At 33.1% G+C, this 13,948-nt stretch overlaps 1 protein-coding gene across 1 annotated transcript in view; it reads left to right on the forward strand.

The window, feature by feature from the left end:
* LOC118192877 (dynein axonemal intermediate chain 1-like) overlaps positions 1-13,948 on the forward strand; it is a 107,684-nt gene that overhangs the window by 26,817 nt on the left and 66,919 nt on the right. The window contains exons 6-10 of the mRNA XM_085810272.1: positions 2,008-2,092; positions 6,849-6,958; positions 7,120-7,218; positions 10,355-10,456; positions 12,704-12,779. Coding sequence (XP_085666398.1) covers positions 2,008-2,092; positions 6,849-6,958; positions 7,120-7,218; positions 10,355-10,456; positions 12,704-12,779 — 472 coding nt within the window. The remainder of the gene's footprint in view (positions 1-2,007; positions 2,093-6,848; positions 6,959-7,119; positions 7,219-10,354; positions 10,457-12,703; positions 12,780-13,948) is intronic.

A 13,948-nucleotide genomic window follows, 5' to 3' on the forward strand; every position in this document is an offset into this window, starting at 1 on the left:
TGGGCCAACTTTTGCCGCACGGGAGTCACTTTTTTATATTCTATTTTTAAAATGAATGGGATATTTTCTTAAATATGAGTATAAGGACTGGAAAAATGCGTAAAATGTTAGATTTCGTTATTTTTACGAAACTAATTTTTAAAATAAAAAATACTAAAACATAAATATTTGTATTAAAATTAAATTTGTATTATCTTTGTATTTATTTCTACAAATGTTGCCAACAGTAACTTTTATTTAAAATGCGTATTATTAACGAAATATTTTCAACATACAGTGAAGTCACATGCAATCGCGTGCTTTATTTAACGTCAGAATATGACCTTATGTAATAATAATATGTTTAGTGTTTGCCAATACGTTTTTACTTCCTTTAAGCATTAGCAAACATTAAACATATTACGTAAAGTAAAGGAAGTATTGTAACCACGAAAAATTCTGGGTACCATATTTCAACGAAAATATTCATTTTGACCCCTATCGAAATTTTTGTACTATAGGAGTGCGAAAACACTCGGGAAAATGAGTGCGATAATTAGAGTTTGCAATTAATATCTTGGTTGATTAAAGTCGTCCAAAAATAAGAATGGTCGAATTGGCTTCCCACGAATTTTCGGTATCAGAAGTACCTCTCTCGATACTCAAGCCCCCGCCATTCAGGAACGAGATGATGTTACAAACAAACAAACATACAGACGAGTACAGATCTTAAATAGTATTGATCTTAAATAATATAGATCGCTTATAATAACAATAATTTATATAAAAATAATGTTTTTGAATGCAAGGAGATTAACTAAAAACCTCAAAAGAATTATTCTGAATTAGTATATTTCGATGTTAACTAAAATATGAAATTTACTTTCCAAAGATGACTTTACTTGAAACTACTTCAGTTCAATCTTAAAAATTTCATTAAAATGCATTTGTCATTTAACACTGACTATGGCTCAAAGACTATGGCTTTAATTTTAATTTTAATTTTTAAAAGTACTGTTATAAAGTTCGGATTTTCCATTACTCTGCTTACTGTAGTTTTATCTATCGAATTTGTGTTCTGCAAAGCTTTGGACCTGAACTTCAATTCATATCTAATTTGTACATTAGGATAATCGTTTTTAATGATGGAAATTGCATTTCGCTTATGTGGGATGTATTTGCAAGTATACAGAAGCATCAGATGTAAAATAGACGAAGATTTCATAGCTAAAATATTTAAGCTTAAATTGTTTTTAAGGAAAGTACGAACGGAGAATAGGAAATGTTGAGCATTAAGAAACTTCGTTACGAGTTTGCACTCTAAACATGAAATAATGGGATTTCAAATTTTATAAAATATGACAATTCTGTTTTGAGTTAAAGTGAGTAATGAAGGAAAAAAAAGCTGTTTTTTAAATATGTAAAATTTTAAATATGATTAGAAGTTAAAATTACTGACATATGGTCCTGAGAAAGAAAATACTTTTATCGAAAGAGAGTGGAAAAAAACAGGACGGCAGACGAAGCGATATTCAGTTTACCTTTAGGAATTAAAAAATATACGAATCGATGAATTATATGATTTTCCGTTTAAAAAATCAGAACTATTGTGATGAGAACGGTGAATGTTTAGAAATATTTCAGAAAATTAGTTAGGCAATTTACAATGAATGTATTAATTCATTGAGTTTATCAGAGAAACTTACATTGCGCAACAGTTCTACATCTCCCGATTGACGGAATTCAAATTGCGTTTTTCATGTCTCCAACATCTTCTATTCATTTTAGAGATAGCCTTGTCTATTTTGATTATATCACAATTTTTAATGTGCTTTGGCAATAGTTCTTTTTATTATCGCATGACTTTTATGAACTACAGTTAGTGATTCCAAAAACCCTACTTAGAACAAGGAAACTTTCCACCTCAAAAATATAAAAAAGTAAAATTAAGAAGTCAAAACACTTTTTTAAGCAGTACTAATATATGGTGATAAGTAATGTCCTAAATGATTTAATTCATATTTACAGACGAAGTCCTACAAGCAAATTTTTGATTTTAGAAAACCGGTAATATATTACAAAAATCAAGGCTCTATTGAAAAACTGATATTAGGTAAGTTAATTAATATCTTTAATAAATTCATTGGCTTACTCAATGGCACTTTTATATCCCGTTTTCCTTTCCGAATTATCCTTGACTTTGGTGATAATTTTCTCAAAAAAGCATTCCCTGACAATGATCTCTGAACTCAGCTTTCATGGTTAAAACTTTTTAATGAATTTTTTTTTTGCCGAATTATTTATTTTCCCGTAATAGAAATTGTGTAATAATATTAAAGGGGGAAGCAATTGTGTTACTAATCGAAGCTTGCACTTCATTTTCGTAGAATTTTATCATATAGAGAAGTGTTTCTTAAATTGTGTTCCACGGAACACTGGGGCTCCATTGAGAGCACACAAGGGATCCGCGAAATTTATGTGCTTTTTTTCATAACATAAAAGAAAACAACTTAATATCTTAAACTATGTTAGTAAAAGTCTATACTAAATTAAAAAAATAGAATAACTAACCCTCGTTTAATCTGGACAGTCGGTGCAAATCCGACAATATGACGGCGCTGTTGGGGTAATTTTTGGTATTTTACATCGGCCGCGCTCGGGAAATGATCCGGAATTTCGCTACTGGAGATACCCAGTCTTATTTCTTTATTGAGCTCTATACATGGAAATCCCTCAGATCTAGAAATACAGGGGAATCAACCAGTTTTAAAAATACATGGAAATCCTGTATACTTGAATATAAAACGGTGCTGCGAGTTAGACGGAATAATAGTCACTTGTCATTGTGTGTCTTGTAAAACACTAATTGATTAGCATTTTTTATTGGTCCATTTTGCCGGCGCAAACGCCTATAATGGTACAATAAAATCGCCTATAATGGTACAACTGATGCCAAACGGAATATCTTCGCTGGTAACCTTTTATCTTCCATTTTCAAAACAAATCGCAGCCATTTCTTATCAGATTGTTTCTTTCAATACTGGCATACAATTACATAGAATGTTTACCTAGATAGTTCAATTTTATGCCCTAAGACCATTCGCGGTAATTAATTAGCATGCAATCACAACACTCACTCGAAAGCGAAAATATAGAAAAAATAAATGTATAGAAAATATAGAAAAATTAAAATCAAGAGAATTCATCAGATCTAATGAGAATGCACTAGCGAAGTAAAGCACTGCGGTTTTACATAATTTGAGTAAGCTATTCGTACGAATTAAAATAATTCTTGCATTTATTTGTATCTTGCATTTAACTTGTATTCCATAAGATTTATTTAACTTGAAATTAATGTAGATAATTACTGAGAGAATTAGATTTTTGTAGCGTATTTTACGAGAGATAAGATCACTTGGGGTCACGTGATACGAATCGGCGAATCAGGATGTTGAACCATGGAAGCATAGTAAATTCTTAAATTAATGTCCTTTTACAAATTTATTGTCTTTATTTATTGGCTTTTTACAAAATTTTAAATCATATTAAAATGCTTATGCCTTCAAAAAAAAATTCTTAGAACTAACATTTGTTAACCCTTTTTATGTGCATACTGTATGCTGTCGCCAACAATGTCTGCTTGGCGAGATTTGCCCCGGCGAAACGGAAAAGTACCTTTTTATTATTAATTTTTTGCTTATTCTTAAACTTTATTGGTTATTCTAACATCACACCCCACATACTGTTGCATAATATTATAAGTAAAAAACGCAACATCTCGGAGACCATAATGTAAATTAAATGTAAGGAAATCCAAGCAGGATAACAGAAAAGTATTTTTTTTTTTTTTTTTTTTTTTGGTGATTACACACACACATATCATGGGTCAACTGCATTGATATCTGTACCGATAGAGCAAAGGCTATTAGTGGTAAAGAGGCCCTATAGCTTATTGAAAATAATCACCGAAACCTAGTAACCACTACATGACACACAGGTAGGCACCTGCTGCAAAAACTTTATAAACCAGTTATAAGATTTATCTCGATGACATGTTCAAAATCATTAACTTCATGAAATCTCGACCACTAAATTATTATTAATTCAAAATACTATTATATCGTTTAAAAGTTGAACCCCGTAACTTTCAAAAAGGCCGTGAGGGCACTTTCATCATTTACAAATACATCAAACGGGTTCTCAGCTGTATGTATCGAAAAAAATAAATACAACAACAGAACTGGTGCCAAATCAGATATGAAAATTCAACTTTTATCCATAAAGCCTAATATTATATATGTCTGTAATAATAAAATGTAGTACCACTCATTAAAATTGAATATGTTATTTTAAGAACTTTTGGTTAAATTTTGAAATTATTTGAAGAAGTAAACAAATATTATTTGAAATAACTGTCATTTTTTTGTAGCAAACAATCCGTTTAGCGTATGTTACAATAGAATCATAGTATTGAAGCAAACTAGGAGTTCCACAATAAAAGTGGACCAGAGTCGTAGCTAGGGTTTTCAGCGCCCAGGGACAACTGAAGATTTCGCACCCCATACTGGTTGCAAGGATGGAAAACATTTAATTCTAAAATGCCGTAACATCGGTTTGGCGCCCCTTGTATTCTGCGCCCGGGGACAGATGCCCCCCTTGCCCCCCTCTAGCTACGCCCCTGAAGTGGACATTGAAAATGTTTCTAACTATCAAAAAAAGTCAAGAAACACTGATAAAGCATATAAGCAACAAATTCTTGATTGAATCACTATTTCGAGTAAGAACAATAAGATCAGGAAAGGGTTTGGTTAATCTGTTTACAACTGAATGAGAAAAACTACAGCATATGAAAATTTATTTGGAAAATTAATAAGCGGAAAGCAATTTACATGGAATAAGGATATTACTGTTCAATATATAGCATGTGTAAGAAGGTTTGCAACTGAAATCCTGGGGAGGGAATTGCTCACCTTTTATGTTTCCTGTTTCGACAAACCTAATGATTCCAAGTGGCACCAAAACTAAAAGGTGGTGGACGGTAATTCGATAATTGGTTGGTGATTAGGTCCTGGCTTCCTCAGTCATCCTTTAAGAGGGGGAGAATGTAATTTTCTCCTCCATCTCTTACCGATTGCCTTCACGGTGTATTTGGAAAGACCTGACTTGTTCTCCATCACCTGACTTGTTCTCGCTTCATCCAATAGTGATTTCAAATTTGGGAACAAAAACTTAAAATTTGCGAATGAGAGACATATCTGAACTGAAACTAAATCCTACTGAACTGAGCTTTCGCAATAAATACGTCACATTCTATCTTTTGATTTAAACCTGCCGACTTGCTTGCTGAATTCTCTTACCGGAACATCTTAAAAATCGTAAAAATTCACTGAAGAACGGACGCGATTAGCGCCAATTTATGAATGATGCATCAAAAATGCATGTCAACAATAAGCATTGTTTTGTCAAAGAAATAAAAGATTTGTTCTACTGGCTATGATAGTAAATCTCCCAGTTTTTCTTCTGAATTGTAACTTAAATATATGTATATGATGTTGTAGTTTTTGCTGATGATGAAAACAATTCATTTTTTAATCATTGCAATATTTTCTTATATATACAGATTAATGGGGATACGACGTCAGTTTAGAATAAGAGAAAGGCAGAGTAGCATAGAGTTGATAGCCTGGTAGGAGCTAGGAAAAGAATGACGTAATCAACTTACGAGCAGTATTGGTACCGAAGTAGATGCAATTGTAGAGACAAGCTATGATTCGTTAATTTTAGTTTTAGTTACTTTTTTACATGCAGTGTTATATAACATGGAAAGATCTCGAATTTGGGAGAACAGATGAATTTAGGAGAAGAGCACCAAATGTAGAATCGTTAATAATTTTGAGGAAGCTATTTATTTTTAAAGCAGCCATTGTATTTTGTTATACATAATAAATATATACATATATATATATGCAAATTTTAATAATATTAACATTTGCAAATATAATTTGTTTAATATTAACATTCGTTAATAATATTAAAATTTGCAAACCAAAAATTTTAAGAGGAATAAAGTAATATCATGCCTGTATTATTCTTAACCTATCTTCGTACCTATGCATTATTCTCTGACTTGCGGTCTTGCGAAAATGAAGTCTATCGCTTATCTTTCTTACTTCAAATGTATTATAAAAACATGAAAAGTATAAACGTAATTCTTCAAATACAAGCCCAATACAAATTTGTATTTGCCAAAAGCGTCTTGTCAAGAAAGTAGAAATATTGAACCGCATGGACGTCTTTCTGAAATAGTGACATTATGTTCTACGTCACACACATCTAAATTATCATTATGTATGTTATAATAAATTAGTATAACATTTGCATACTAAAACTGCAACGTCAAAAACAAACGAATGCCAAACGAGAGAGAATTCTACCTAAGTTTCTGATGCAAAAGTCTTAAAAAGATTTTGTGCCTAATGTTGTACTTCTTTTCAGAATGTTACTTTCTTTTATGGTTCTACTGTTAATATTGTATAATAGGTAAGCCTGAAGCTATTTAAAACTTATAAATGAGCCTCATGTAAGTTCTTTATTTCAACAGTTCGATTTAAATATTTGAAAAGACTGCTAACTTTGATTAGTGCTCTATTTGTGTTTTGTTTAATATTCTATTCGAGTTAAGCAAACTCTCTAACTTGTTAAGTAAAGATTTAGTAGTTATTCTAACTTATGATTCTTTAATAAAATTGTGCTAAATAGAGGATAGTGTACTCAAACGCCTTAACTATTTTAAATGCATATCAATACATACATTAATTTAAAAGTGTGTTTTAATGTTATCATGAAATCTTATTTGAAAATTTTCATAGCCTATGGCATTGCCTTTTCGGAGTCAGAAGCGGAAGAAAAAGAAGAAAAAATGAGAAACAAATTCAATTTTCGAAGTGTAGAAACACAGACGGGAAATTCGCGTACATCGGTAAGTTAAAAATTCATATATGATTTTACTGACTATATTATGAACTGTGTTACTGGTTCACACACAAAGCTTGAATATCATAACATAAATTCATATTTCATGCGATTAAAAACATGTTAAACCAGTTCGTTTTTTTAAATTCAAAATTTTACCTCTTACAGGATCAAGGTAGTCAAATATTTTCTTCAGAATTTCCTGTTTTGAAATTTGAAGGAACAGTATCCAGACTTGAAATTATAACAGCTTATAGAGAAAAAAACGTAAGTTCACTCCCCCTTGAACTATACATAAGCATATTGTGTTCGTAAGTGTAAATGAATAAATAATTAATTAATTTCATTCAACGGAAATTCCTCAGTATTTAAAATTCAATTCTTTATTTAGAAGAAATATATAAAAATTTCGTCAGAAATAAAATGGCATTTTTGTTATTGCATTTACATATTTTTTATAAAGAACTACAAATTTTAAGAATCAAGTCATTAATTATAGTTCATTACAAATTCTTGTACATACAAATGAGTCAAACGTGAAAACCGAGGAAATAGCGTAGCACTCTTCAACGACTTGGATTGTACTGTAGGGATATTAGGATTTTTGGAAGCCAGAGAGATGAAAAATTAACAACCGCCTTCGCCAGGAATCGAACCACGGACCTCTGGAATACCGGCCCAACGTGCTACCGTTACACCACGAAGGCACGCTAGGGAAGTGGGAGAAATACCTTATATATTCCCCTTTTTAAAGCGCGACTAGGGTTTTAGGGGATCTAGTCGCCATATCCTGGGTGCGGAGAATCATCATCCACAAACCTTTTAGTTCGGGCACCACTTGTAGGGTCATTAGGATTTTTGGAAGCCAGAGAGATGAAAAATTAACAACCGCCTTCGCCAGGAATCGAACCACGGACCTCTGGAATACCGGCCCAGCGTGCTACCGTTACACCACGAAGGCACGCTAGGGAAGTGGGAGAAATACCTTATAGTACGTACATGGGCGCATCATGATTCGCTGAAATACAGCCCTAGGGAAACTGCGAATGAAAGGCAAGGCCTTAGATTCTAGACAATCCCAGGTTGTAATGTTAGGTATTATGAGTTTTTACGTGCGAATTAGGCGAGATCATGAATCGACGGCAACAGTACTCCAAAACTATGACACTATGTTTTGGGCCAAAATGCACTCTGGAAAGTGGTCCATAGTGCATAGTCGTATAGTGCCTTGCAGCATATATTTGACCATACCTTTGTTTTATGCTGAATCATAACTCGTCAGATAAAATCACTTGCTGCCAATTAGTCTTGCGATGCTGGCCTTCGGGTCTTCCATGCAACTTTGAATTCTGCGGTTGAAAGTTAATAGAATTTTCGGAAGTAAGCTAAGAACTACCAAAACTCGGGCTTAAAAATCTACGTCTCACTGAGATAAGGTATCAGGCATACCTGTTACATAGCTCTACCCTGTACAGTATTTTCTATAGAGATCATAACACAATCAGTTAAAATCTTAACGTAAAGCTGCTTGTCAGTCAGTATTATTGTGATTCCAGAAGGTTCTATTACGAAATGTAAGTGCACTTATACTGAAATTTTGATCTTTAATATATATCTCGACTTAATCCATATAACTTGTAGGTCACAATTTCATGTAATCCGTTCTCCATAAAGCTGCAGATTTCAAAAAGGTAGTTGAAGTTGCTGTGCATGTTTTTACATTGCTGAGAGGAAGTATAACAGTTCACATTTAAATCATGTTTCAAGAGTTACTTTTCATTATTCTACTAGCATCAGCTAGTAGATCTATGATAATGGAAGATCTTGCTGTTTATACTTCAGTTTTCTCTAAGCATATTCGGTGAAGTTGAGGTCGGGTTCTTCCGAGACAACTTAAGTCTAGTTTTTCTCCTCAGTAATTTGTTCTTATTAACAATTTGACAGACCAGAATCATTTCATAGCGTCTGACGTTGAGATACCTAAAACCTCAATTTGGTGTCTGTGTATCTCGGTAAACTGCACCGTTTCTGTTCTTCAAGAAGTCATACTTATGGCCAGAAATACATCATGCCTGTAGCTGCCAACTCAAATGCAGCAAGAAGAGTACTACTGAAGTAAGATATTATTCTCAATAACCATATCGAACACTGTAAGAAAGTTAGCTACTTATGTATTATTCAGCTAACACTGTAAGAAATTTAGGTACTAACTCTAATACGTTAGTACATAAATTTTTTAGGCGACAGGGGTTTTTAGGCGACCCCTAAAAACCCCTGTCGCCGTTTAAAAAGAGAAGTATATAAGGTATATCTCCCGCCTTCTTAGCGTGCCTTCGTGGTGTAGTGGTCTGCATGCTGGGCGCGTATTCCAGAGGTCCGTGGTTCGATTTCCGGCGAAGGCGTTGCTCAATTTTCAAGCCTTCTGCTTCCAAAAAAATACCTTATGTCTCTACAAGGTTACTAAAATAAAATATGCTATATCTGGAAAAATAATTGGTTCATTGCAATTAACCACCTTAATAAAAGTTTCCAAATTTTCAGAATGCACTAACTCTACAATTCTTTCTCCCTTAAAGAGCAACATCGTCATTTTCATATGCTTGCCTTTTGTTATATTCCACGTTCTAATGGTTTTTAGAGGCAAAGTAGATATTTTTTAAAATTCAGTTTTAAAAGTTTTAAAATATGCGCTCGTGATATTTGCCTGCAACGGAAGAAACTTTTGTACATTTTCTGCACGAATACAGTAATTTGAAGGCAGATAGCTAAAGGGGAAACTTGCTTTGAATCTAAAACTCAACGCCACAAATGTTCGAGCACAACAACAACAAAAAAAAAAAAAAAAAAAAAAAAAAAAAAAAAAACTCACTAGTAGGTAGGTTTATTAATTATCGACGTAAACAGCTAATTAAAGCATAAAAACGTTATATTATGTATGTATGCAGTGAATGATGCTTTGAAATTGCAAGTCATTGCCCTTTTCTTTTGTAAAAATTGTCAAACTGCTTCAAGGAGTTGCGCTAATACGTAAAGACTAAAATTTAAGCACAGTTAGTTACCTAACACACTTGTTTAAACTGACAGTTAAGAAACTTTTGTCGACTGATGGTGTTTGTAAATTTTATTCGAGAAAAAAAATTGAAAATTTTACTTTTCTTAATTTTATAAAGTTTGAATAAATCAGAGCATAGAAGCGCAATAAGATTCTCTGCATTGATTTATTTAAAACTTATCAATTTCAGAATTCAGTACATAAGGAGAAGAATGAAATAATCAGGGGATAACGATTTTGCTCCTTTATTGAATTGTATTTTTAATATCTTTTATTCCTTTTTTTCCTTAATTTATGTTTCTCATTACACTTAATAGAAATTTACCTTTTGACATACTTCGAATACTGTAGGTAGATGAAAAAGAAAATTTGGATGACACTCAGCAAAAAAGAGAATGGAGTGAAGAGGAAATGAAAAGTTTTCTCAAGCAGCTTGGGAGGAAGCATGTTTTAGTGAGTTGCACCTTATATATTTTTCAGTGGTTTTTCATGAATCGTTTATTGCTTTACAAATATTTTCTTCTGTTTGGTATAAAAATGGAAATTCCATAACAGTAAAAAGCCTTACTGCATGTGGAAATTAACAAAGATATGCAGAAAGCAAAACGCTTGTAAGTACTTTTCTAAGTTTTGCACGAATGCATATATTTCTCTCTCCTTCTTGTCGTAATAAGACATTGTGTTATTACGACTGTTAAGAACTGTTCAAAATTTATTATGGCTACAAATTCACTACTGGTTTCCGTACACTTCAGTTTCTATTTGAGTAACCATACGATGTAAATTAAAATCTGTGGTACTTTGTGCTATAAACAACAGAGAAGACTTATCAAAAACAAACCTCGGCCAAAAGTAATCATATATTTCGAGGATATTTTGTATTACATGAAATTTAGCTATTATATACTGCATGAATCATCATAAAAAGTTGCAATTTAGACTAAATAATACAAACATTGTTATCATCAATAATTCCTCAAGTAGTGAAAAACAATTTTAATTTTAATTGCTCTAAAAACTTAATTTTATTGATTGCTTATTTGATAGCCGTAAATAAAATCGGCTAATTCTTATATCTTAGGGTCCGCTAGTAGCCGAGTACATAACATCACTAAACACCGATAGTTCCTTCAAGGTTCAAATTTCCGTGAGTTGATCATCGGGTTATATTCTGCAACGTTTATTACATAAATAATATCAAACCAGTCGTTAAAAAGACATGGCAGAATCTATACTGCATTTTCTTACTCCAAAATTTAGGTTATAAGGTATTTCTCCCGCCTTCTTAGCGTGCCTGCATGGTGTAGTGGGCTGCATGCTGGACCAGAGGTCCATGGTTCGATTCCCGGCGAAGGCGTTGCTCATTTTTCATCTCTCTGGCTTCGAAAAAATTCTAATGTCTCTACAGTGATGCCCGAACTAAAAGGGTGGTGGAAGATGATTCTCCACATCCAGGATTCGGCGACTGGGTCCCCTAAAAACCCCTGTCGCCGTTTAAAAAGAGAAGTATATAAGGTATATCTCCCGCCTTCTTAGCGTGCCTTCGTGTTGTAGTGGTCTGCATGCTGGACGCGTATTCCAGAGGTCCATGGTTTGATTCCCGGCGAAGGCGTTGCTTATTTTTCATGCCTCCTGCTTCCAAAAAAATACCTTATGTCTCTACAAGGTTACTAAAATAAAATATGCTATATCTGGAAAAATAATTGGTTCATTGCAATTAAATTTGGTACATAGGTGCCCTATGAGACAACCAATTGTAGAACAACAAACAAATTGATGGTAAATGTGTTACAATAAGCAGATGAGACCAAAAGGGATGGAAATATGATACCTCATATTTCCATAATGATCTCTCTATAATAAGTTGTATAGTCACTCCGTTCAGCTTTATGTGCCTTATACTATAAATGCGATTATTGGTTTCAGATTGCTAAAAGATCCTCATATTATAAGTGAGGTTGTCGATTACAGAGATTATAGAAACAAATCCCATTCTTTTAAAAGCGTGAATTTGAATGTCTAAAAGGTTTTGAGTGGGTACTGACGTCATGCACTGTCTTTTCCTAGAGACTTCCAAATATACTACATAGGACTGATGTACAGAGACTTTGTTGACCAGGTCGTAATGCGAATACCATCTTCTTACAGAAAATCCTTGAGCAGTTAAACTCGCTGTCACCTGCCATTATAACCCATAAAAATAAAATCCTCCTCAACAGCTACCCAGAAAAGCCTCACATAAGGTTCAAAAACCTTCTAGGATTTATACTTACTACCCCGTTATCTCAATATTTTAGTTTTTACTGTTCACTTCTATTTTCATCGACTCCCATGAATATGCAAATAAGTTAAAATATATAATAATAGAGTTCTTGAAGTTAAGAGAGAGCTTTTGTCAGCGACCGCAGACCTTCTGCAATCCATTTTCACTTAGATTTACCTAAATCAGGTTTAGCATTTGCTAGCCGTCTTTATTTCGCGTGTTTAGAGGACTTGAGCCAAAGGTTACAAATTAAATCTTACGTCTGTTAAATCCCACAAGAAGCCGTGAACTGTTCTGCTAATTGTATTTAATGATAAATTTTATTATTAACTTAAAAAAATAATGACGAAAAAGTGTGAAAGCATATAAATGAGTAGCGTATAAAAGATGCTTCGTTGTATAACAAATTTCTAATTCTAATTTTCCCCCCTCCCCAGCTACATGAAGGAAACTGCAACTTTCTTAGGTTGTGCGAAAGAATGATAGACCAGAATTCGTCTCAAGCGAATTTAGGTAAGTAAGTCAATAAAATATAAAACAATATATAGAGATTATTGTTTTTGCAACGGTACCTCGCAAATAGCCAACGAATTCTTGCCATTGGTTTATGTAATGTAACAGTTAGCACATCGATCTGGATACAGGTAAATGCCATGTTCAACCTAAGACTATAATACGATTTATTTTCAAGTTCTTCGCTCCAGATTCTTTCTTCTGCACAATTTAAAACTTACTTGTAAATTTTAAATTCGTGAGTCAAGCGTTAGAATCTTCCTTTACTGCCAGCAGCGGAATCTCACTGATTCCGGATGAGAGATTTTTCCGGATAATTGTATTTCTCAAAGATGTTCATTTATGTTTTATTATGACATCCGTAGAAATAGACACATGAAAAGTCCATTGGTTGTATTTTTCGATTTATATGTATTAAGATAAATAATCTCAAAACTTTCGCGAATTATTTAAAATTAAAACATAAAGATATAATTTTATATTTTAGAATATATAAACTGAAACACGTTTTAAAATTATTAAATATATTATCAAATTCAAGTTACGAATTTCTTATTGCGATGAGACACAGCTTTGAATGTCTGCTTGTTTACGAGATTATTATTGGAGTTTTTAAAATTAATTGTGTTTACAATGAAGTTTGTCATAACAAACATATACTAACATAGGTGAACACTGCTTGGCAAATCATATGAAAATCTACAGTTCTTGATCACCTTTCTTCTACGTAACTCTCTTATTCTAAATTTCGTCTTCATTTTCACCCTGCCCCTTCTCCTCCTCACTTTTCTCTTTCTCCAGCGTATGCCCTATTATTTCGTCATCATATTGAGAAAGTGTAACGTCAAATTGAGAAACTGAATTGTCCCATCCATCTAAAGTTGCACCTCCTTTTCACTAACATTCATTAATCTTCTCCGAACTTGAAGCTAAATCTAAGATATCAGTGCCAGCCTGTTACACGTGACAAGAATTGCATGTACGCTTACTAACCAGAGACGAAAATGCAGTCATCAGAATGGCACACGTCCTATCCTTGACCAAAGAAATCACCTCATGTTAAATCCGAAACAAAAGTGATGCTCATTGCGTTTTTCGACAACGGAGTGGTGCACCGTGAATTTGTACCAGCTGAAAAAACTGTTAACAGTCTTTTTCCGTGAAAGTTT

The sequence above is a fragment of the Stegodyphus dumicola genome, chromosome 2 (assembly GCF_044657685.1).
Source record: "Stegodyphus dumicola isolate Sdum_Otavi_A_Nest chromosome 2, ASM4465768v1".
Classification (NCBI taxonomy): domain Eukaryota; kingdom Metazoa; phylum Arthropoda; class Arachnida; order Araneae; family Eresidae; genus Stegodyphus; species Stegodyphus dumicola.